Source organism: Orycteropus afer, unplaced genomic scaffold (genome assembly GCF_000298275.1).
Source record: "Orycteropus afer afer isolate SDZICR_OR568_19922 unplaced genomic scaffold, OryAfe1.0 scaffold00596, whole genome shotgun sequence".
In the NCBI taxonomy this organism is placed as follows: Eukaryota; Metazoa; Chordata; class Mammalia; order Tubulidentata; family Orycteropodidae; genus Orycteropus; species Orycteropus afer.
The window spans coordinates 1,061,061-1,087,434 of NW_006922183.1; the positions used below are offsets into that span (position 1 = coordinate 1,061,061).

The following is a 26,374-nucleotide window of genomic DNA, read 5'->3' on the forward strand; positions in this document are numbered from 1 at the left end:
TCCTTATCAGAGAGTTCCAATGCTGCTTCTTCCTCAGGGATGTGTTCTGGGTCTATATCCTGGTCCCTTGTTTCTCCTGCTTTATCTTGCTTCTTTATGTGGACTGTGATGGTCTGTTGTCTCTGAGACATCTTGGAATTGTTGTGTTAACTGTTTGTGAAGTACAGCCAAGGGTTAGTCGGGTTTTTCTAGTGGTTGTTTATCATTGGCCTGTTGGTGGAGAAGGAAGTGGTGCCTTTCATTCAGTAAATGAAGCAGCAGGAGGTGTGGGTGTAGTTATGTCATATGGGGACTGTTGCTGTCTTCTACTCAGTTAGACAAAAATAAGAATTGAATAATCATAAAAAAGGTAAAAGCAAATGGACAAAAAAATACACCATGTAATCACACAGAAACAGTAACCAAAAAAAGAAAAAAAAGGGGCGGGCAGAAAAAAAACAATGCAATATCTGGGGAGAGGGCAATAATAATAATAAGGTAGAGAAGGAGAATAATGAAGGGGAAAAAATGGGAAAAATGTAAAAAGATAAACAAGGAACAGGGTTAACCATGAGCAAGGAAAAAAAAAAAAAAATGCAACCAGGAGCAGGTAAAAGAAAAAAAAGCTGAAAACTATAACCTGGGAGGGAAAGATAAAGAATAATAGTAAAAAGGACAAAAGTAATAATAATAGTAGTAGTTTTATAACAGACAAAAACAAACAAACTAAAAAACATAAAAAAGAGAAAAAAATTGGGGCAGGGCGGGACAGGGCACCAGGCTCTGTCTGAGCACACAGACTGGGATGGGATTCCTGCCAGACGAGAAGTTGGGTGAGAGTGTGGGATGGCCACACCTCTGCTCACCAAGAGGGTGTGGGATATAAGAGTAACAAGGGGAATGTCGCACCTTTCCAGTCGTCCTTATCTGGAATGTCCTTGCGGTTCCCGCAAGTGGAGCTTGTTCTTAAGTCCCTGGAATCTGGGAGAACACTGTCGCTTTAAATATCAAAAAAAGTCAAACTGCTTGTAAACATTCAAAATGGCTATGCCCTCTGGACAGGTAAAAGTCCACAGCCCAGCCCACCTTCCTCTCAGCTGCTTCCCGTTTTATTCACCAGTCACCAGAGCAGTCCTCTGTGCAGTCCCCACCTAGCAGGGCTGATTTTTAGGTTAGTTCTTAGGTCCTACCACCACTGGGCAATATCCAAGCTGTCTGTCTCATCAGGATCGCTGGCAGACCGTGCCTTCATATGTCTCCTTTTCTGGTGTTTTCATGCAAATTCTTCTGCTAATTGGAATTTAGTCCACTTCTATATCCTTCCCTTCAAGTTCAGGGATCCAGGATTATCTTCTGTATGTGTTTTAATTGATTCCCATTTTCTTTGTTGAAGAGGGACTGTGCAGTCTTTCTGCCTATTCTGCCATCTTACTGGAACTCCCAGCACTGTACTTTTTTATCTCTAAAATATTAACTCTCACATTAAGCCCTTAGAAGATTTCCAGTCCCTATTTTTTTCACCAGTAAATTGGACTACAAGTAAAGTAACTTACCCTGAAGTAAAACAGTTGTAGAAAAGACAGAGAAAATACTTGAAAACAGTTTTTATATCCATTCTTCCACTTTCTACTCTAAAACTATTTTCAAAGTAACTTGTTTTAGGGAGCATTCTCTGCTAAACCCCACAAGTCTATTCTACCTGAACATCCGTAGCACTTATGAATTCAGACCATATCATGTCGCTTTGGCTCTCTATACTCTTTGCAGGCCTCTTTTATTGTTTTATGTGTGTATTTTATCTCATCAGAAGAACGAAGATAAGTTATGATGGCTGCATAACTCTGAATATACTAAAAACCACTCAATTATATGCTATGGAAGGTAAATTTTACTGTTTATGTCTACTGTTTATGTTTCCTCGTATGGATATTATTAAGGCTTTCTACATATAGGTGGTAGATAAATGATTATCAAATGAATAAATGAATAGATAAGAAATGCCCCCCTGATTAGATACTCACTTCAGTATCATGTTTCTTGATCTGTCAGGCCAATGTTCTTATCATTAATCATCCTTCTTTTCAAAGTGTACCACTGCACAGGCATACTGGGTGTCTTCATTTTACCCTCCAGACCCACCCTATACCTTCTCCACCCTACTCTGTGCCCTTGCACACTGCCATCTATGGATTGATCACCTGGATTCAAGTGAAGTTTGGCCAATGTGAGCACTGTAGAATATCTGAGGGTGGGAGGAAAGAGGGGTTGGAACTTATTCCCTGGGCTCAATCCTTATCAAACCATATATTGTGACAGTGACTGAGTTTCTAAACCTATAGTCACAGTTCATGTCAGCAACTCTTTCCTATGGCTACAGCTCTCCCCAAGTTCTGCCTCTTCTTCCCTTCGGTCGTTCATGCCTGGAGGTAGTTATATCTTCCCAAACTTGCTAGCCCAGGGGATGCTTCACTATCTCTTGTTGGTTTTTCTTAGCCTTATCCCTAGTTTTGAAAATAGTCCTTGCTGTAGTTTCCTTTAATCATGCCTTGGAATGTGCCATCTTCCTGCTGAAACCCCATTTCACAGGTGAGCATTTTTAAAGTATTTAAGATATTGTTGAAAATGCATAACCAGTACATCAAATAGTAATACAAATTTCTTTTACAAATAAATTCATTTTAATAAAAATATGAGTAGCTTTAGAGAAAAATATTAAATAAATTATAGCAAGGATGGTACACAAGTATGAGAAAAATCAGGAGAATGGCATGCAAATCATAGAAGTGGGTGGGTATCGTCCTAGACCATCCAGAATGCTGGGCTTTAACTTACCACATATGTCTTTCCGGCCCAGTAGAGGTAGTGACCCAGCCACTCAAAAGCTAAAGCCCCTGCTCCTGCAATGTTGGGTATGAGATAATTCTCTGAGATATCCGTCCCATTTAGCAACCACACATAAACGTCACCTTTCATGTCGCTGTAGTAGAGGCTGTTGTTATACCAATCCATATCTCAAAATGAAGTGAATTATTAAAAACAGTTATTTTTCACATAAAAAAGAAACAGCAAGTCAACAAATCACACCAAAAACAAACAAAAAAAGCAATCTCACTGTTGTCGAGCAGTTCTGACTCACCCATGCACCTCAATATACATTCAAGCATATACTTACACAGATATTTATTAAAAAGTCAGGGATTTGTCAAGAATATTCCAGTAAAGTTATCCCAAAATCTTTCCCTCTGGGGCTGGGGAGAACTGATATTCATTGAGCAACTCCTCTGTGCCAAACACTATTCCAGGCATATTACATATTCACGTAATTCTTATAACAATGTTATGATATAGGAATTGTCCCCATTTTTGAGACAGCAAACCCAAGACTCTGTAACATTATCTCATCTGCCCAAGTCCTCACAGCTCAAAATAGAGGGAGTCCAGATTGAAACCAATGCTAAAGTAGCATTATTTCCATTATCAACACACTCCTTCCTATGGCCAACTCCTATGCTAGTCAGAAATACAATTTACTTTTAATGGCCAAGGAAATAGATGAAATAGAGAATTATAGAAGATGTCATCCTCCAGCAAGATCACTGTTATACTATCATAGAATGAAGACTTTTCTTCATTCTAATACCATATAGGAAAAATTATCCATAAATATCTTCTTTGTCAAGGAATTAGTTCTTACAACTTATTTAGACCTTATGCAGCAGTTCCTTGCTCCAATCTTAGAATAAACTAAATTGCTTAAGTATAGCTGTTTTAGTGAGATTTGATAGGTGATTACTGTAAGGTAATGATGGATTAAAATTTATCAGAAGTATATCAATGCCTTCCTGAAGAGGCATAAGTCAATCAATCACCTCAAATTTTGTGAAATAATAAATAGAATTCCCATTTGAAAACTGACATTTTCTTCATAGTATCTGAATGGAATAGTCATTCAATATTTTCTTTTCCTTTCATTGTTGACCTAGTAACAGAAACATTCAATTCTTTAGATTTATTGAATAACTTGAAAAGACTTATGAGTAGAAACCAAAACTTGTTATCCAAATGAGCAAAGGACTTGGTGTTTACCTGACACATTTCCTATATCAGAGGATAAGAATTCCCCTGGGCCAAAGCTATTTAATGGTTTACTCCACAGACCATCTTCTTTCACAGCCATGATAAATGGTGGTTCTGTAGCTGGTTTGCAAATTAAAAAAAAAAAAAAAGAAGAAGAAAAGAAATAGCATAGCAAGTGCATTCTTTCTGATATACATCTTATACCCTAAGATTTTCTTTACACAATACAGGAATATCTAGATTTTGAAAAATAACGTGGAAGGATGTGAGCAATTGTGTCTGCTTAATAGAATTATCTGGTATGTTAAACTTATTTTCTGAGACACACTTGTCTGCTAACCAGACAGCTGCCGGTTCAAACCCACCAGCCACTCCTTGGAAGGAAGGTTGGGCAATCCTATTTCCGCAGTGATACTGCCTCAGAAACCCAAGGAGGGGTCGCTATGAGTCGGGTTTGACTCGACGGCACATAACAACAACAACACGCAACTATTTGATCTTGAATCGGAAGACAAATGTGTGGTGATGTTGCTTCTTTGGTTATGGTCATGGCATGATATTTTTCTTGCTTTGGTTACTAATTGCCATGATCCCATTTGGAGCACTCAGAAGCCTTAATGACAGTAACAGCAGTATAAATGGTAATTATCTTTCCATTTTCTTTTACCAAAAAAAGAAAACCAAACTCACTGCCATCAAGTCTATTCTAACTCATGGCAACCCCCCTAGGGTTTCCAAAGCTATAATCTTTATGGAAGCAGATTGCCTCATCTTTTTCCTGCAGAGCAGCTGATACGTTTGAACGCTCATCTTTTGGTTAGGAGCCCAATCTCTTAACCACAGTGCCACCAGAACTCCTTTTCCCTTCCACCCAAGAAGATGGAATTCAACATAAGTCACATTCCCCCAACCTTTCTCCCCAAAACCTTCAGAGTTCAAGGAGTGCTGTTGCTTAATAAGCCATGAGAATGAGGAAATTCATGAAGAAGAAAATTATATTGTTGCTGCAAAAGTATCTTGAAAAGCTTAACATACCAGGTTAGAAACATAAATTAAATATCACGCAGTGATTTTTTTCTTTCCTAATCTCAGAAAATAAACACATACTAAAGAAGTCAATGTATCCTAATTCTAATTTCTGTATTACATTTGAAGATAGTAGTTTTAAAGACACATGGTGGAAGCCTCTTTTTGACAGAAACACCCCCTGAATCAAGAAAATTTTCTCACCTGGCACCAGAGTAGTACCCACTGAGGGCTCTGACCATGGGCCTGGCCCCTTGTGAGAACTTGCTCTCACAACAATCTTGTATTTCGTAGCACTCTGAAGCTCAGGTACATTAAGCACGGTCCCACTTATGTTAGAGAAAAAGTGAGTGGTTTCAGGAAGGTCTTGGGTTGATACTTTCACCTCATAAGTCCAGTTCTGCCAAGCAGAAGGGCCTAATTGGAAGAATTAAACAAGATTACTGACTAGGATTACATTGGAGCAACCCTAGTGATGTAGTGGTTAAAGTAGTCAGCTGCTAACTGAAAGGTCAGTGGTTTGAACCCACCAGCTGGTCTGAGGGAGAAAGATGAAGTAGTTTGCTTTTGTAAAGATTTACAGCCTTGGGAACACTATGGGGCAGTCTACTCTGTTCTATAGAGTCACTATGAGCCAGAATTTACTCAATGGCAGTGGTTAATAGGATGATATCAATGGGGCAAACAAAGAATTGTCAGTAAATTAATTTACATCCTCATCTTGATTGGGAAGGGAATTGGGCAGTAATACCCTACTCTACTACTACTGTTACTCTACTACTGTTACTCTGCTACTTATAAAGGAAACTTGACAGTATGTTGAGTTTGATAGACTAGGGCAGTGTCCATTCCTCCCATACCACTCATTGCTCCATCAAAGAAGACATTTCTTTTCCATATAGGAGGACACTCAAAGGTGTATGCTTTGGCTGCACAGAATGGCCATAGAGCTTCTCTATTATGCCACTAGGTACAGTGATGCTCTTAGTGAACAAATAAATGCTTTATGATGAATCCCTATGTATAAATCCCAATGTTCATATAGCAAGCACTTTCTTCCAAGAAGTTTAAACAATTCAAAACTGTTGCTTATTCATTTTCAACTATCTTTAACATATGACTAAGACAGGATAACTTTCTCTTAAAGGAAAAATAGTCAATGTTTACTGGAAACTTACTATTTTCTAGACCAGGGGTTAGTAAACATGGTCCATGGACCAGATCTGCATGCTGCCTGTTTTTGTAAATAAAGTTGTAATGAAGTATACCCATGGTTATTCATTTACATATTATTATGGCTGCTTTCAGAATATAATGGCAGAGTTGAACAGTTGTGATAGAGACCATATGGCCCATAAAACCATAAATATTTACTATCTGGCTTTTTATTTATAGAAAATGTTTACCAACTGCTGTTTTAGATATTGTTGGAAGTGTTCTACATATGGATCTTAATTTAATTTGTAGGATAATCCCACTGAAAGATATAATTAATATCCCCATTTTCAAGTTACTGAAACTGAGGCACAGAGTGGTTAAGGAACTTTTCCTAGGGTTATTCTGCTGATAAATGACAAGAACATATTTTGAACCCGTGCAGCCTGGTTCCACAGCCCCTCTACCTACCCATCACAAACACAGCCTCAACAGAGAGATTCAGGTTCAGAGAGCTTTAGGGAATGGCTTAAGTTCATTCAAGATTTCAGTGGATAAAAAATCTGAATCCAAATGTCCTGGCCCTTTGGCTTATATATTCACTCTGTCCAGATGCCTGTGCCTAGTAGACATTTAATAAATGTTTGAACTGTTTTGTTGGGATACACATACGAAATACAGGGATTCTCCTAATGGAAAACTAATAAATGCAGAACAAATGTGTAAAAGCTTTCATTTCAAGCTAAGTAGCTGCTTCTAGTTGACGACTGAGCAATCACATGGGGACTCTTGAATTTGAGTCTCCATTTTAAGCAGTTGAAGCTTTCCTCTCCTTTGAATGAGGAGAGTAACCACCCTGGGCAGCACACTCACTGGCTCCGATGGCTAGGGCAGGAGGCTTCCATTGAACAAGGGCTTGGTGGGAGCCAAAGAGCACCGAGAGCTGCTGAGGGCGGCCTGGCAATGGGTGCAGCTGGGTAGATGAGCCGAAGATGACCAGGTTACCAAACCCAAATTCTTCTATGTGACTCAGGTCACATCCCACGATAAACTCATTAAAAGACAGGGAGTCCTGTTGGAAAACAGCCTTGCCATCTGTGACAAGGAAGTCACTGTTTTCACAAGCAAAGCTCTTCACATCAGCAAAAGGGACATGAGGTAGGATCATGTCAAGGTGGGAAGCGGAGCCATCCAGAAATGTTGACATGAAGGCGCGTGCTGTGTCATTGAAGTAAATGATTCTCTTGGACTGTGGCTTTACTACAAAGTCCTTTAATGTGCCACTCTCCACGATACGCACTGCTTCAGAGTCCTGACCAGATGGCCCTGGGAGATGTACTCTATAAATACCGTCTCTCAGGAGATAAAAGACATACCTGATGTAGGAACAAAAGAAGCCTGATGTGATTCAGTGCAGAGATGGATGAGTAACCTCATCAGCTTATTGCTTTATCCTGTTGCACAATAAGAACCATATATCTTCAGAGTCACTCAGTACAGGATTTCCCAAGGTGCAAAAGGGTAAAGGTAATTACTAAAGATAATGCTCTATTCACTTAAGTTAGAAGGAACACTGACAAATTTCAGTATAAGTTGCATTTCTCAGTTTCCCAATTGTCATACGATTTAAGTAACTTTTAGGGAATCATAAAATTTAAGAACAGAAAGGGTATTTAAAGATTTTCTAACAAAGTCTACTCTTAAAGGAAAGCATATTATATAAAAATTGTGACTAAATATATTACTGAATATAAAATACTTCTCTTGAAAATGTACACATTCTCAAGTCTAATTCAACAAATATTCATTTGTTGCATTGTGAATAAGATGGGAGAAAGCAAAACATTTAAACCATGTTTTTCTTAAACTGAAGTTACTATTTTGCTGTAAATATCTAGCCTGCCTAATTCATTCAAACTTAAGAAGTTAGAATAAATCTCTAGTAAATTATGAATGAGAATGACTAGAAAATCTTGAATTTTAAATCAATAATGAGCAATCTTCTTTTTCAAGTTGGTCAATTTATGGAAAACACAAAAATGGGAATTTTTAAAAAATCCAAAATGAAAATTTATTGCTACAGGAGAGAAAAAAAGTTAATTCTTACAAAAATTGGTGTTGCTTATGGGCTACTAAACTATTACTATGTGGTCATCTTTAAGAGATAATAACCCCAAAGCAACTTTCTAGTTTTTGTCCTTTATATCCATGTAGTGTTTCAGAATACAAAATTATATTTTGAACACAAAATATATTCACCATGAATATCTCATTTTATTCTCAAATTAACCCAACTGGGTAAGCACTATTATCTTCCCCATGTGGATAAATAAAACAAAAGTCACATAGGAAGTTACTCGCTCCAGGCCCTACTGTAAGTTAGTAGCACTTCTGGGCTAAAATGTGTTTATTTCATTTGTGGCAGGGGTTAAAAAAAGTTAGTTACCTGTGATTTTAAATTTTCACTTGTTAACCATCAATTTCTGTCTTGTAAGGTGGATCCTAGTAGGGTTCTCACTAAACCACTCTCGTGGCATGAGAACCAGACCAGAGAGAAGTATTGGAGCTGAATGTCTCAGCAAGAGAAAGCCACAATAAAAGGAGGAAATTGAGGTAGGGACTTTTTTCATGGATAGGACTGAGGGGGCAATGAGGCCCAGAGTCCTACATAAAATAGTGGCAAACCCAGGACTACAAGCCACGTCCAAAAGTCCCAGAGTCCCAGACAAGAGGTCTTCTCCATATACCCATATTTTGCTGTGAAATAGAATAAAACCAGTTAGAGGAAGCTTGAAGCAAGTTTGAAGAGAATTTTCTCCTGGCTTCACAGCATGAAAACTCTGCCCTGATTTAATTAAATTTACCTGAGATATGATACATAGATTGTCTCATCCAGTACTTACAATGTTTCACTGGTAAGCAAGTTCCCAAAGTCTCTTAGCAGTGGGAGAGAATTCATACAAGGACTTACCCATTATATGAATCAGCTACAATTTTTTGAGGTGCGACAATAGAAGGAAGAGTAATCTTCTCAATGACTGAGCAGTTCTCTAGATTACAGACACATACCTAGAGAATAAGAAATACATCAGTAGAATTAGGACCCAGCTCTGGTGGTATAGTGCCTAAGGCATTTGACTGCTAACCACAAGGCTGGTGGTTCAAACACACCAGCCACTCCTTTGGAAGGAAGACTGGGCAATTTACTTCAATAGAGATAATGCCTCAGAAACACAAGGAGGGGTCTCTATGAGTCAGAATTGGCTTGATGACAGCGAGTTTGGTTTGGTTTTTTCGGTATCCAATTCAACCAATGGGTATTTCCTGAGCATCTGTTTTGTGTTTGGAATTGTGCTAGTCACATAGCACTCTTCCTGTTAACAATCATGTTAAATGGCATATAGAAAACATTTAAAAAGAAAGCTTTAAAAGGCAGTTTTATACCCTACATACCAATGAGTTTATATCCCATTGGCTTCATTGAAATACAAGTGTCATTCTCCTGCCTTAAGTGTGGAAGGCACTCAACTATTTTTAGTATTTAAGCTGCCCCAGAGCTTAGGGGCTTCCAGCAGCAGTGATGACCTTTGCTTACTGTGATAAGCAAAAGAAGTAGAATTTGAAACACATCAAGACTACATCTTCTCAAAGATTTCAATAATACTGCATTGTCACAGATATGGACTACCCTTCTATTATTACATAATTTAAAGTACTTGCAGCTGATTTTGATTATGATTGTCAGTCTTACTAATGAAAACACAGGCACCACCACTGTCTTATGTCATATGCATTAATATAAACCAAATCTGATTTAGTATAAATTCATGCTCTAGAAAATCACAAATAAAGTTGATTTAAAGGTAGGTCATGACTAGTACTAAATAAATTCTAGACCTTCCTAGGAGCCAGATCTATGATACATTGCTAATATAGTGTCTGAAACATAGGAACTATTCAATAAATATTTATTGAATGAAAACATTATGTTTACTTGTAAACATACCAAGATATGCATATGTGTATTACTATACAGTCATTGATTTTAACTTCTCAGACTAACCAATTCATCCATGATGAAATACATTCTCTGATAAAGCCAGTCTACGGAGATGGAAGAAATTAGTCCTGAACCTCTGTAAAAAATTCTTAGGTCAGACACATCGGACATATTGGCAGCTTCTTTCACCCATATGAGATTTCCTTCAGAGAAATAAACAACTTGCTGGTGGACATTAACTGATATTCCTAGAAAAGCCATGTAGATATATACATTATTATATAACAACCAAGACAAAAAACATACATGGAAGAGAATTTATTCCTTTAATTTTTAATCAAGAGATTAAAATAGAAATCAACACATATCTTTTAATACTGAGGAAATGTTTCTCTCTATGAGACTGACCTGTAATATTATGGTGAATAACATCTGACTGAAGACAATGTGCTTCATCTACTAAATATTTTAAAGATCTCTTTCTTAGAGACATTTTTCTGGATAAAAAGAGCCACTGTTCCTCTTCTTGAACTGCAAAAAACAAAATAATTTCCAGAGAAATAGACATTTTACACATTGACAGAAAAAAAGATCAGTGCCACCAAAGCAGTTGCCATTGAGTTGGTTCCAACTCACAGCGACTCCACGTTTAGAGCAAAACCACACTCCATTGGATTTTCAATGGCTGTGATCTTTTGGAAGTGGGTTGCCAGGCCTTTCTTCTGAGTCACCTCTGGGTGGATTTGAAACATCAACTGAGTAGCCAACTGTTAAACTGTACCACCCAGGGAGTCCCTTTAAAGCAAAGGGACTACATTTGAAAGAGGCTAGCCAGATGGTCTCAGACAGCACTGAGGAATTTCATCTGCAATGTAATCCCCATTATTCTATGGTTGAGAGCAGAAAGTACCAAAACCAAAACCGAACCCACTGTTATCAAGATGATTCCAACTCATGGCGACTCTATACAACAAAGTAGAACTGAGCTATAGATGTTTCCAAGGCTGTGAGTCTTTACAGAAGCAGACTGCCTCATCTTTCTCCTGCAGAGCAGCTGGTAGGTTTGAACTGCTGACTTTTAGTTAGCAGCTGAATGCCTTAACCACTAAACCCTCAGAGCTCCACCAGAGCCGGGTACAGTAGCAATCAAGTAGGATTTATGTCTGCATGCTGTTAATTACTCCCAGAATAGCATCACATGAGATAGCACCATTCTCAACTCATTATCACGAGAATTTCACTGCTTGGTGGAGTAGGTCCAACACAGGCAGAGTGGACTGTTGCATGGCACGCACACCTATGGACAGACAGTGGTTGTCTCTGCCTTGCCTTTAGCACATCTCCCTTTGAGGCAGGAGAATAGTCCTTACAGAAATGAAATTTGAGGGCTGCAGAATTCTAATTAATGTCTAATTCAATTAGGAAACTGATGCTGGGTGTGATTGTAAGCACTTTGTGGGCAATTAATAAACGTCATGCAACAATCACAGCAACGACTGCTCTATATTTAACTTGCCCTTTGGATATAACTCTCATATAACAAAAATGCCTCTCCTTTCCTACAGTCTAGTATCAGCCAAAAAACTAAGGGCTGGTGATAAATGGCATCCCCTATTCATTGACATAGGTTCTTGCAGATTAGGATATGGGCATCACATCAGGAAAGGGCGTTAGGCGAAAATTGAGCAGACTCCTAGGGTTCTGTATCTTTGCCCTTGTGTGTTATTAGAAACTCTTTTACTAGTTTCTTCCAAAGAATTTCCAGTGCTTCCTAGAAATCATTTTCATTTATTATTTTTCTCAGGTTTCACACAATAAGTATTCAATCTATTGAGGCTATTACTAAAATGCTAAAGCCCAAAAAGATACTTATAAAATAATAACAAAAGCTAATGTTGTAGATTAAACATTTAAAATGGTGAAATCTAAATTATTGAAGTCTAGGTTTTTGGTTTGTTGTTGTTGCTGTTACTTGCCGTCGAGTCGGACCTGACTCATAGTGACCCCTCCTTGGGTTTCCAAGGCAGTATCATTACGGAAGTAGATTGCCCCATCTTCCTTCCAAGGAGTGGCTAGTGGGTTTGAACCACCAGCCTTCTGGTTAGCAGTCAAGTGCCTTAGGCACTATGCTACCAGAGTATCCTATTGTACCTATTGTATCTTCTAAGCTACCTATTGTATCCTCTAAGTGTTTTAAAAGAAGCCTTGGTGGCACATTGGTTAACTACAAGGTCAGCAGTTCAAACCCACCAGCCTCTCTGAGAGAGAAAGATGAGGCAGTCTGATTCTGTAAAGTCTTACAGTCTTGAAAATCCATTGGGGCAGCTATACTCTATACAATCTGGGTCACCATGAATCGAAATTGACTGGACAGCAGTGGGTTTGGTTTTCAGTCTTAGCTGTGTAAATGTGAGTCACGATGAACAGTAATTTCAGTGGAACCCAAGCATTTGTTGGAGACCATTTTATAAATCCCTAAATATTTTCATTCTAATTTGTAAATTCCTAAATTAGAATGTGAAAATTTTCAACCTAACCACTTCAAATATTTAGATTCACTTAAAATCGAAAACTTATCAACTGCCCAAAAGACCATTTTTGCTTGGGTTGAAGAGGTAGGATCTTGAGGTTCACCAGATGACCCTGGTTCTCTGCTATCTGAACCCATCCTTGTCACCCCTCAGTTCCCATGTAACAGAAGCAACAACCCTGGCCGTACCTGATGGGGATGAGGTAGTAATATTAGATTCTGCTTCCGGCCCCTCACCAACTTCATTTACTGCTGCAATAGAAAACCTATTCCAAAAACAATTTGGAGAGATGTGCTTTACATGGCATGGTGTTAATATGAGATAAAAATAGCAGAAGCAAATAACGTTTCTATTTAAAGGATGATGTGGCAATGTGGGTGTCTAGTTACTTGGTGCCTCTGCTCGGCACTAAAATGATCATCAATCACGTCCTTGTTTGCATTCCTCATAGACCAGTTCAGGGTCACGGAGGTCAAAAACTGAACTCAGCTGCTATCTACATGACTCCCATTCCTCCCCTAATTTAAAGAGGCCTGAGTAAATGCTAGAAAAGCTAACAATAATAAAATAATCCCCCTGGTTAATAAAAATACCATTAACAGAATTTGACCTCCTTGCTTTTCTCAATTTAGATTAAATGAAGAAATTATATTCATGGAATGATATTGTCTTTGTTAGCCTATATTTTAACGGTCTTCTAAATAGTATAGTAACATTTGAGAAGGTTTTGCTTGGGATATACTAAGCATATAAACGAGGAAAACCACATGACCTTAACCCAATAGCACAAAACCCATGGAACTTCTCAAAATACAGGTAAACTATTTTTTACCCATATAGCTTAAGTAAATGCAGTGAAACCTGTGAGGACCAGACTTGACAGAACTGCCTTGTTTCTCTCTGTCTCACAAGTTTTCTGCCGTTGTCAGGGTGAAGTCTTACCGCTTTTCTATCTCTATTGGAGGAAAATATTTGAGTTTTCCTTCCCTTACAGATTTTGCCTTACACAGATTCTGGCTTTGGCAGGTTCTACTCTACCACGTCTGTAGCCAGGCGGTTATGTTTTCCTTGGCACCACTTCATTCTTACCTGTAGGTGGTACTTGGTAGGGTTGAGTAAAACTGGAAACTGGTTCTCTGAGTCCCTGAATCTAATTTCTGATTTTTGCTGGTTAGCCTTAAGTTATAACCCAAAATAGGTCCGCCTGGGAATTGGGGTGGAGCCCAACTGACTTCCACAGTGTCAGAATTTGAACTTTCAATATTTTTAATGACAGGAGCAGATTCAGGAACTGGAAGAGATAATAGTAACATAGTGAGCAGAAATATGTACAGGGTTTATGTCTTGGAGATAAAATATGAAAAAAAAAGTCTTATTTTCTGAAAAGTTAACAGAAATATTTTTATCAACACTCACAATGTTATAGAAATAAGAGGGCGATATACCTGTGTGCTGCAACTCCCCCTGCCTCCCAACTCCTAATCCCTAACTAACACCAGTGAGTTACTTTTCCAAGAGAATCTTTCAAAGGTTATTTTCCTCACTTCTAATTTGTGAAATAAAATTAAATATAGATGTGTACTAGTGGGATAAGTGTTCTAGGAAAAAAGTAGTCAGAAATCTCCAGAGATCTCAATGGGTTGTAACGTGCGATGGAACGAGGTTAGGAAGAAGAGGATCTGGAACAAAACGAGTCAATGATTAACATGAGTTGAAAGAAGTCCTGGGGCCTTTTCACTTGTTAGAGTGCTAAGACCTGACTGCTTCCAGCTAAAGATGGAGGCTCAGATAAGGCAGAATTAGAACAGTCTGCTTCACTTTTGTTGGCATCATCCCTAATGACCCAAACTAAACCCTCCTTACCCCACTTTCCATAGTCCCCTTGGAATCCAGGTTGACTGTGCCAAAGCAACACCCCCTCCCTTTCAAAGGATTAAAAAAGTATGCATTAAATTATCCAGCATTCATTCATGGACTCTAGAAGCTACCTAGGTGGCAAAGAAAAGAAAGGAAAACAAATGATCTCACAGTCTATCTCCCAGTGACTAGTCTCCTTTCTTGTCTTTGGAATTTTCCTATCCGTGTCTCTGCCTATGTTTTATAACCACACACTATCTCCCACAAAACCACATTCTTTATTTTTTCTTTCCAAAGAAAGACACATTGTTAGTGATGTCACGTTGCTCTTGAATAGACTTCTTTTCCTCTGAATACTTTTGACAAGTGATCTGCATCACCACTGACTCACTGGAATTGGGAGAAATGAGAGTCATCCTTTACACTGGATGAGTTTTACAAAGGTCTCCTGGTTGGTTTGTCAGCCTTTCTCAGATCCAATTCCTCACCAACTCTCAGACTCCTCTTTGGCAGATACAACTTCCTTGCAACACTCTGCTCCGTGACTCAGTCTTCTCAGTCAAGAGGCAGCAGGGATCATCTCTCACTGATTCAGAATAGGTGAGGTCAAAAAACCCTAACTTGCTAGGATCAATGCCTAGACGTGATCTCCTCTACTACAAGCAAGCTAAATGCCATCTAATGTCATGTGACGTGATTACTGTCCAAATCATCCCACAAAAATCTTCTTTGAAAGGCTGGTATTCCTGACCTAACAACCATTTCACTTGATTAAGAGATTATCTTTAGACAGGTTCCAGTTAAAAAGCAGTAACAGCATCTGAAATCATGTATTTCCATAGCTAGAAGAGAATAAGACCATAAAACAATGGAACATAAAACAAGTAAGGTTTTGTGTGGACTAGAAAAAGTGAAAGAGAATCTGAATCATGAGATACCCACAGAAAGGGCACCCAGTGGAGGATCTGGAAGACCTGGAGGGTATGTGGGCTTGCATATTCAGGAGAGAGGCCCAAAAATGGAAAACAAAAATTTCCTCTTTCATTACGTTGCTTCAGCAGCCCTGGCTCCTGATCCATGATATCTCCCTAGCACTGGAAAACATTCTCGCACTGTTGGAGTACATGAGGACCTGCTTTAAACAAGGAAGGGCCCATGTATTCTACTTTTACCTATAACATTCCAAACATGGCCCTAAACTGGTGTCTGACCTGAGGTTCAAAGCAAGGATAACACAGGCATAATCAGTGGAAGTCTTCACACATACCCTGAGATCTGATAGGCAGGAAGAGGGCCCTAAACAGGGAAGGGGAAAAAGGCTCCAAACAACCTCATCAGCTGCCCAGATCCGCTTCATCCAAGGCCTAGTTCAATCTGAGGCTGTCAGCACACAGCCACATCTCCAAAACTGAGGTGGAGGGACATCTAACCAAGCTGGCCTGGAACAACTACTCCCAGGTCGCCAGATAACTCTCCATGAGTGTCAGCCCCAGGTATTAGCCTCCGCTCAAGGCTTTTAGGCTTGAATCATTTGGTGTTGTGAAAGCCACCTCTTCAAGAACAAATCAGAAAATGCTCCAATATATATATTTTTAAAATCATCTCTGGTAAAATGTTGAAACATTAGGATAATCTCCCAGTTAGTCTCTCTACCACTATACTTTTCAATCTTTCTCATGCTCTTTATATCAATTCCACTTGTACTTACTAAAATTATCTTTTAAAGGAGTAGCTGATGCGATTATTCCTTTAAAAAACAAAAACAAAACAAAACAAAAAAACCTTCTACAGTTCTTAACTGCTTTTTAAATAATGTTCAGATGTTTTAGTCTATCCATCAAGGCTCTTTGTCATCTGGTCTGAATTTGTCCCCCCAAAGTTATTCTCACTATTTCTCTCATACATGTTATATGTCTAGCAAATGGAATATTCTTTTTCTCCCCCTTGCCCAGAACTCTAATATTCTTGTCTCTACTCATGTTGTGACTTGACTCTGCTCTTTCCTCTCCTCACTTCACATCCATGTCCACTTCATGTCTATACTTTAAGGCCCAGTCAAAATAAAACTTCCTTCAGAGATATTCTCTCGTCTTTCATTGCAGAGATAATATATCCCCCCTCTGAACTTCCACAGTAATTTATAGTGTCCCTCCTATGCTTTTAACCAAGTGTTACCTTGTTACAGGATATTTATATATGTGTTTTACATATCTCCTCTAGAAGAGATTATGCTTCCTGAAAGCATGATCTGTGTACCTAGTAAATACCTCATGGACACATTTTGAGCAAAAGAATAATATCATTAATTTAGAACTAGTTCTGCACTAATATATACTAGTTGTCAGAAGAGCACCACTGACTTACAGTTAAAGCAACATTCTGAATAAAGGTTAGGAAAATGGTGAAGCATGGGATGTAGGAAAAAATAAACTTTGTGTAGTTTTCTAGAGAAAGTGTGACAGTTCCATATGCAATAACACTCTTCAAACACTTTAATTTCTTGGCTATGAGACTTTGCCTCCTGGTTTTGTTCCTTCACAGTTACTTTTGCTATCTCCTCTCCCTCTTCCTGACCAGAAAGTGTTGGGGCATCCCAGAGCTCATACCTTGAACTCTCTCGTCTTTTCAGCACACACTCATTTAAGAGTTTATTTCCTCTAGCCTTATGACCTGAAATCCCATCTCTATGTTGATGTCTCCTAAATTAATATTTTGGCTATCTCCTACCTGCCTTCAGAGTTCTAGATTCATATATTTAATCACCTCTTTGACAATTTGGGTTTGTTATTGTTGTTCTAGTTGTTAGATGACATCAAATAGATTCTTGACAGAATAGAACTATCCCATGGGGTTTCCTAGGCTGTAACGTTCACATGAGCAGATTGCCAAGTCTTTCTCCCACTGAGTCACTGGGTGTGTTTGAATTGCCAACCTTTTGGTTAGCAGCCAAGTGCTTAACTGTTGTGCCCCTAAGTCTCCATATTGGATATTTATAGGGATCTCAAATTCTACTGAGTCAAAACAGAACTTTTGGTTTTTCCTACAAAAGATGATCCTTTCCTACCCTTCCTCATCTTAGTAAATTCACTACCTAGGAATTTAGACTGAAAACTGGGTTGTCACATGGTCCTCTGTCACTACACATCTAATCCATTAGGCAACCCCATCAACTGTGTCTTCAAAACATAAATCTTTCCACCTTCTCCACCATGACCACCTTAGTCAGAGCCACCATCATTACTTGTTTAGACCCTTCATTGTGTCCCTGATTCTACCCTTACCCACTTCCCTCCCCGAGTCTATTCTCCATGCCAGAGTGAATTGTAAAAATTACTTGAATCAAACTCTCCTCTAGGTAAAATTCTCCAAATACTTGCTACCAAATTTAGAATAAAATCTATCCTCCTTACTTTGTATGGCCTATAGGGCCCTTTAAGATCAAGCCTCTGACAGGATCTCATTTCCTCCTACTCTACACCTAGCTCACTGAGCTCCAGGCACACTGGTTATTCCTGTAATACACCCAGCCCATTCTCATTTGAATACACCCAGCCCTTCACTCTTGGTGTTTGTTCCCTCTTCCTGAAGAATTCATCTCCAAACTTCTAAATGGCTTCTTGCCTCACATTATTCAAGGTTCTGCATAAATGCCACCCTCAGAAAAGCTTTCCCTGACCTGTACCCATCTAAAATATCTGCCCCAGCCAATCACTCCCTATTACATTATTTTCCTTCACAGCACTTACTACTACCTGAAATTCCAGTTCATTAGTTAGAGAAGTGCCTCTTCATTCTTCATGAATTTTCTATAAATACTCTTGTCTCTTACTCCATCCCTATTTCTTTCTGTGGAGGAAGGTAAGTGCATGTTTGCTGGCAGCAGCCATTGAGCCATCTCTAGTTGGTGGAGGTAATAATTCAGAGGTCTTGAATGATGAAATTTAGTCTCTATCCTTCCCTCTCTATTTAAATCATCAAGAGGCAGCAATGCCTTCTCTGTAGATTTGAACTTTTCCTGAAATTTTTTTGTTGTCATTGTAAGTTGTCATCGAGTGGATTCTGACTCAGGGTGACCTGACGTGTGCAGAGTAGAACTGAAGTGGGTCATTGTAAAACCTCTGCTGGGGAATAGAGAGTTAGCAATTTCATCCACCAAACCATATCATCCCACTTAGTCTTTCTTTATTAGAAATAACGGGGATAGTCCCGTCTCCCATCTGCTGACCCTTTTTATCTCTCATTAGTTCAGAATGCAAGTTAAGAAAAGGGATATCTGTATTAGGTCCCCTCACAACCCCAAGAAACAGTTTTACTTGGTTACTTTTGACTAACTCCCCAAACTAGAATATAAGCCCCATGAATTTGGGGACTTCATTATCCTTGGCTCCTAAAACAGTGTCTGGTATATAATTATTATTGTTAGGTGCTGTCAGGTGAGTTCCAACTCATAGCAATACTACGTACAACAAAATGCAACACTGCCAGAATGACTGTGTACCATTCTCACAACAGTTGGTATATTTGAGCCCATTGTTGCAGCCACTGTGTTAATCCATCTCATTGAGTGTCTTCCTCGTTTTTGCTAACCCTCTACTTTACTAATCACGATATCCTTCTTCAGAGACTGTTGCCTCATGATAACATGTCCAAAGTGTGCAAGACAAAATCTCACCATCGTCCCCTCTAAAGAGCTGCACTTCTTCCAAGACAGAATTGCTCATTTTTCTCGCAGTCCATGGCATATTTAATATTCAATTCTTCAGTCTTCCTTATTCATTGCATATGAGGCAACTGAAAATACCATTGATGAGTCAGGTGCACTTTAGTCTTCAAAATGATATCTTTGTTTTTTAACTCTTTAAAGAGATCTTTTGCAGCAGATTTGTCCAATGCAATACACATTTGATTGTGGATTCCTAGTGAAATGAAATCCCTGACAACTTCAATATTTTCTCTATTTATCATGATGTTTCTTATGGGTCCAGTTGTGAGGTGGTATATAATAGCTGTTTTAAAATACTTGTTGAATGAGTGAAAACATTTCTAACATTTTCTTCAAGAGCATTAAAAATATAACATGGAAATAACCCATTTCTGAGGAAAAACAGATTTCAGATTTCATTGTTGTACAGCCATAGAAGTAAACAATACAAGTAACAAGCCTAGAAATCTATCAAGAAGTCAATATAGAATCTTCTTACTATTCTTCTACTGCCCCTTGGCATCTCTGACCTGGAGCCCTGCGATGGCCTTCTAACATGTCACCCTGCTTCTTTCCGTATCCCCCCCTACAATTTATCTTCAACCTAGCAGCCAGAGTGATCTCTTAGTATATCAGTCAGGTCATGTCACTCCTCTGCTCAAATCTCTTCAGTGACTCTCTATACTGCTGAATAAAACCTACAATCTTTGCAAAGGCCAGCCCCAACAGTGATTTGGCCCCATTGTCTCTCTGACCTAATCTGCTTCCACTTTCCCCTCCCTCATTCCACTCCAGTACACTGTTTCTTAAGCAGGCCAAGAATGCTCTTGTCTTAAGGTCTCTGTATGGGCTGTTTCTCTGCTTGGAATGCCATGTCTCTCGTAGCTGCTAAGCTAACTCTCTCATCTCCTTCAAGTATTTACTTCTGCTCAATGAGACTTATTTTGATCACCTTTATTTAGTACTAGGAGTTCCTGGGTTGGTGTAGTTAACACTCGGTTGTTAACTGAAAGGTTAAAGGTCTGAGTCTTCCCAAAGGCACCTTGGAAGAAAGACCTGGTGACCTACTTCCCAAAAATCAGCCATTGAAAACCTAAAGAAGCCCAGTTCTACTCTGACACATATGGAGTCACCATGAATCAGAATCAACTCAATGGCAACTATTACTGTTATTATTTAATACTGCAACTTGCCTCTCTCTCCCCTAAAGACAGACCTGATCAAAATGTTCCCCTTGCAATACAATACAACAGAGCCTTCTCACTTACAATATGCTTTCCTTATCTGTTAGGTTTACTGCTTCGATTCTATCTCCTCCACCAAAATGTGAGCTCCGCCATAGCAGGGATGATAGTCTGTTTTGATCACGGAAGTATCCTGAGCACTTAGAACACTACTTGGCATGTAGTGTGTAAGCAATCGTTGAATGGATCAATTAATGAAGAAATAAATTTATTTCATTATTTAACATAGAAATGAACTAAACCAAAACTTTGCAAGAATCTCCTTGCTTCATAAACATACCTCCATAAGGATGAGTCCTATAACTAGGACTTGCAGGAGAATACAGTTGCAGCTGGGCCGTGAATATCCAAACCACTCGAAAAACATACTCAGTGAAGGGATGGAGGGCCTCTACTATGTATGAGGGCTTGGACACTGCCTAGATCAATGAAGGGATCAATATTCAGTACTTACTGGATCACTGCTGTACATTGTGACTCAATACACTGACTAATTTGTAGAATTTTTGGATACTAAGCCATGCAAAGTCTACTAGGCCAGAGAAATAGAAGCCTGAAGCTTATGGTTGAGCCATCTAGATATCAGTCTGCATAATTTACACAGAAATCTCCTCCTTCTTCAAAATAACAGAAATTTTGGATTTTATATCTGACAAATACCTCAAGGTTTCCCTTTACTTTTTCTGTATTAATACGCTTGATGTCTTGGGAGTATTTTTCTCAGAACTTGCTCATGTCCCCGAAAATGAGAACAGTTCTGGATTGCCTAAGTTTCTTAGTGCTGATATAACAGAGTTAGCATAAGTGGGTGGGTTAAATGAACAGAAATTTATTTTCTCACAGTTTAGCAGCCTGGAAGTCTGATTCAGGGCACTTGCTCTAGGGGACGGCTCTCTGTCTGCTCTGGGGGAGGGCGGGTTGGAAATCCTTCTCTCAGCTTCCCTGGTCCTGGCTCCTCAGATCCTTGCAGATCTCCACGTGGCTTTTGTCTTTCTCCCATCTCTGCTTGCTTTTGTCTTTGTGCCTAACTGGTCTTCTTATATCTCAGGAGTGAGGAGGTTTAAGACACACTCTACTGATATGCTCTCATTAACATAACAAAGAAACTCTTATTCCCAAATGGGATTACACTCACAAGTATAGAGGTTAGTATAGAGTCAGATTCCAACACATATTTTGGGGACAAAATTCAAATCATAACACAGATGATAACCCTAGACAGCACTTCTAGTTTGGAACAACCACTTCTGAAAAACTTCCTGCCTTCCATCCTCACTGGAATCGTATTACGTTAGCTGGGCAGATAATGACTAACGGGATGAGCAGTCATGTGATGCTCTAGTGAAGAAATAATATGGATGTCCAATATTATATCTTCTTCATAAAATAAAAGCTTTAGCATTAACATTTTGCAAAGTTGCAGAGATTAAAGTTCATCTAATCCAAGCACTTATCTAGTGCTTGAATCTTCTCTAGAATATCTTTATACCTGTAATTATGTGTAGTAATTTAGCAGTTTTAATAATCTGAGAGAGAAAATACATTTTGATGGACAGGGACAGAGTTTCATACCTCAGTATAAGTCCAGCTTCCTGGAAGTTGAGTATATTTCCACTGAATGATGTATTTTACTCCAGAGATATTGGCAGATTTCCATCCTAATGTCACACTGTGGTTTCCAATGGAAGAAGCAAAGGGTGGAGTGGGAAGATCTGCATTTTCTGAGGAGAAAACAAGATTTCATTCATCTGAATCCTGCCTCCTAAAGCAGGAGAGAGTGTTTTGTTTTGTTTTGTTTTTCATCTAGCACTCTCAGCATTTGCTTGCTGAAACTACATATTGTCACAACAGCTGCTTTAAACAATAAATGATGCATATATTCAATTAATAAGGAGCTCTGGTGGCACAGTGCTAAGGCATTTGACAGCTGATTTTTGGGAAGTAGGTCACCAGGTCTTTCTTCCAAGGTGCCATTGGGAAGACTCAGACCTTTAACCTTTCAGTTAATGATTCAAACCCCCAGCCACTCCGCAGAAGGAAGACTGGGCAATCTACTTCTGTAAAGATTCACCACTTCAGAAACCCAATGGGGGTTGCTATGAGTTGGAATCCACTTGATGGCAGTGGGTATATTCAATTGATGCTTGTTTGTTTGTTTGTTTTTTAATTGACTAGGTAGTCTCACAGCCTTTTTCCCCATAGCCATTGTGGTCATTTTTTATGGTAATCTTTCCTACAGGAAGATAACTTGAAGTGTCTGAGACACAGTTTGCATTTATGACAACCAGTTGCCATCGAGTCAGTTCTGACCTATGGCACTCCTGTGTTTGCCAAAGAAGAACTGTGCTCCATAGGGTTCCAATAGCTGATTTTTCAGAAGTAGATTGTTGTTGTTGTTGTTGTATGTGCCATCGAGTCGGACCCAACTCACAGTGGCCCCTCCTTTGGTTGCTGAGCCGGTATCACTACAGAAGTTGGTTGCCCAACCTTCTTTCCGAGGAGTGGCTGGTGGGTTTGAACTGCCAGCCTTCTGTTTAGCAGTCAAGTGCCTTAGGCACTATGCTACCAGAGCTAGGCATTTATTCTGAGAAAGGTAGAACCTCCAACCTTTCAGTAAGCAGCCAACTATGTCAACCATTTGCACCTACCAGGGATTCCTCTCATGCGACCACTTCCTCAAACAATGGAGCTGAGTGCAGACAACAGGTCTGAAGTACAGCAGAACCATCCATTGCCTTAAGACATGCATCCCAAGATGCCTTTGAAAGTTTATGGTATAATTCTTCTGTTACTGCGCATCTTGTCAACAAATTATTTTTATGTCCACAAAGTAAGTGCCTTAACTCTAAAAAACTCTGCATTCAGCTATTTTCTGTTGCAAAGGTATTTCATGACCTCTAAAGCTTATTGACATTACAATTGACTGCACAGGTTTATTGGGTGCTACTTGCCAGACAGTATACTTGATTTCTGATGGTGTGTACCACTGGGATAAAATTATTTCTTTACTTGGTCTATTTTCCCCACATCATAACACATTTAACACTTCAGCTCTCTTTTTATAGAAAAAAAAAAAAGTCTCTAGTTGAGAAAATGTTGTACATTTTGATAGGAGGCTTGGGACAGTTGAATACAAACTCCCATGACTTCACTCATTCTGGTTAAAAGTTGGCACAATTCTGATCACTATAGACATCAGTTTTGGACTAATTAAAGTCCATACTACTAATTTATTCCAAGACCCATAAAAATGAAAACCACTGTCATGTCAGGGTTCAGTGTATGGTAAGGACTAACACAACCCTTCTCCGGAGTCTTCTATTTATGGTTCAATTTATTTTTGCTATTATGGTATACAAGCAAACACAGTTCTATTCCCCTCCCCTTTTATGGTGTGAGACCCTCAATGGCAAGGATTGGAATACAACGTAGGACATCTTGAAGAAGAATCAAATAATCTTGAAGAGGAATCAAATAATGGAGTTGTTAGCAGAGTGAAGAAAAAGATCCAGGAGGCAGCAAAAAAGAGGAAACTTGAGAACTGGGTAGAAGGGTCCAGAGATGTATAAGCACAATTAAATTTCATAACTAAATGTCTACATATGTTTTAAAGCCCAGGTGATGCACAGGTAAAAACAGAGGTAAAGTAGGTTTATTCTAAAATATCGAGGCAAGAGTAAACCAAATGAAACAGAGAAGCTGGGATGAGCTGCGTACTCCTTTCAGTACATAGCAGAGTGGATAAGAGAAGGCTCTGGAATTGGCTGGCTTGTAATTCCAGTTCCAGCCCTCACTAGCTATGTAACCCCAATCAAGTATGTAAAATGTCTGTGCCTGTGTTTTCCCATCTGTAAAATGAAATTAATAATACAGCTATACTTCTGAACACAAAAGGAATGTTGTTGTTGTTATTTGCCATCGAGTCGGCCCGACTCATAGTGACCCCTCCTTGGGTTTCTGAGGCAGTATCACTACGGAAGTAGGATTGCCCAACCTTCCTTCCGAGGAGTGGCTGGTGGGTTTGAACTGCCAGCCTTCTGGTTAGCAGTCAAGTGCCTTAGGCACTATGCTACCAGAGCTCCCAACAAAAGGAATAGATACCTATAAATTACTTAGAACAGTACCTGAATCACAATACTAGCTGTTTTTGTTTCAATTTGTTATTAGTTACCATCATACTCCACCATGTGGAAAAGGGGGTTGGAAGGTATCTAAAACTGAATGATATAGCATACCCATAGACAAATTGACTAGGAACCAGATGTGTTAGAGAAAAAAAAATCTGACATGCATGGATGAAAAGACTCATTATGACAAATTAAGATATTGTTCTGTAAGCATGAATGCCTTCATTTAGACTTGCAAAATCTCATTTGTTAGTGATACATAGATATTGAACTATAAGTGATGAGAAATTAAAAATTAAGTACTGATCATACTTGTATTCTACTGGAAGTGTATAATAGGTTGATAGTATAATCTTAGAATATAAGAAAACGATGTAAATCAAAAGTTTCCAAACTTTCTTGGTTCTGGCATCATTAGTTCCTTAGAAATTTTTTTAGGGTTCCCTGAACCAAAAGAAATACCTATTAGTTTTGTTTAGTAAGTTGTGTAACTTAACCGGTATGTATGTCTTCACAATTCAATAGATGATTGAAAAATCACAAATTATGGAAAATAATATGTTTATTTCATTCTTAAATAACAATAATTATGTACTAATGGGACTTTATGCCTGTTGGGCAATACACAGCTTCTCCAATCTTGGAATCAGATTGGATATCACCATCCTCCTTTCCTGTTCCACAATGATTTTCACGTGGCACTTGCTTTTTATCACAGCAATCACCAAAAACCCAGAAAGGTAGTGCGATTTGTGACACCATAAACTACCTCAAGCTAAAAGTTCCAGCAGTGCCGCAGAGATGGCGAGTGTCCCTGTGTTTCCCTCGAAAAATGTAGAAACCCCATGGTTCCCCAAGAAGTTGATGTGACGCCATGGGACATTTCAGTGCACTGTTTGGAAACCATAGAATGTAGGTTTTATGCACAGCTAACTCCCACTAGATAAGAGAAACAAAGTACAACATTACTGCCTCTCCACAAAAATGTCACAGCAGGTCCTTTGTGAAACACTAACAGACAGAAGCAAATCAGGACGGCAAGGTAAGATTCTCCTTCCAATTTCCATCAGCCATTCAGAGAAAGAAGAAAGCCACAGAAACAAGGACTACAATGTATGGAAGAGCCAAGCATCTCCCAGTCTGGAAGGAGCTGCCCATCTCTCAGTGGGAGGAGACGTTGGTGAAATTTGGAAAAGATAACTGTCAACATCTAGGCTATGATTTATCAAAGTGTTGATTTTTTAGAAACCACTGGAGAATTAAAACACCATTTAGGCAGCCCCAGTCTACTCTTAAATCAGGCAGAAGACACTCAAGCTCCCTACTTACTCAAAACCTACCTTCTATACATTTTACAAGTTTCCCAGGGCCTTGTAGTGAGCCACAGACACAGTGGGTGCTTTATTGAGTAGCTATTAGCTAAATGATAATATCCAAATTAAATAAAATATTCCAATTCTTTCAGCTAATTTTTAAAAATGGCATTCCCCAACATTAAATCTGCTTAAGATTTGTGTTTTTCTCTCTCATTAAGATAGAAGTGATTATACCTACCAAAGTTAAGGGTAGAATCTGATCCTAAATATCAGTCTTGTGACACAATTCTCAATGTGACTATTAGAAAAACTTCCATGTTGAATTATTGAATTTTCTCTCTCTCCCCCCTTTATATATAT

General features: G+C 38.9%; 1 protein-coding gene across 1 annotated transcript in view; it reads right to left on the reverse strand.

Moving 5' to 3' along the window:
• Positions 1 to 26,374, reverse strand: part of ROS1 (ROS proto-oncogene 1, receptor tyrosine kinase) — a 199,255-nt gene that overhangs the window by 147,228 nt on the left and 25,653 nt on the right. The window contains exons 6-16 of the mRNA XM_042783027.1: positions 22,144 to 22,292; positions 20,852 to 20,990; positions 13,858 to 14,059; positions 12,957 to 13,033; positions 10,646 to 10,768; positions 10,301 to 10,485; positions 9,209 to 9,306; positions 7,111 to 7,613; positions 5,287 to 5,499; positions 4,066 to 4,176; positions 2,812 to 2,990 (exon numbers count right to left, since the gene is read on the reverse strand). Coding sequence (XP_042638961.1) covers positions 2,812 to 2,990; positions 4,066 to 4,176; positions 5,287 to 5,499; positions 7,111 to 7,613; positions 9,209 to 9,306; positions 10,301 to 10,485; positions 10,646 to 10,768; positions 12,957 to 13,033; positions 13,858 to 14,059; positions 20,852 to 20,990; positions 22,144 to 22,292 — 1,979 coding nt within the window. The remainder of the gene's footprint in view (positions 1 to 2,811; positions 2,991 to 4,065; positions 4,177 to 5,286; positions 5,500 to 7,110; positions 7,614 to 9,208; positions 9,307 to 10,300; positions 10,486 to 10,645; positions 10,769 to 12,956; positions 13,034 to 13,857; positions 14,060 to 20,851; positions 20,991 to 22,143; positions 22,293 to 26,374) is intronic.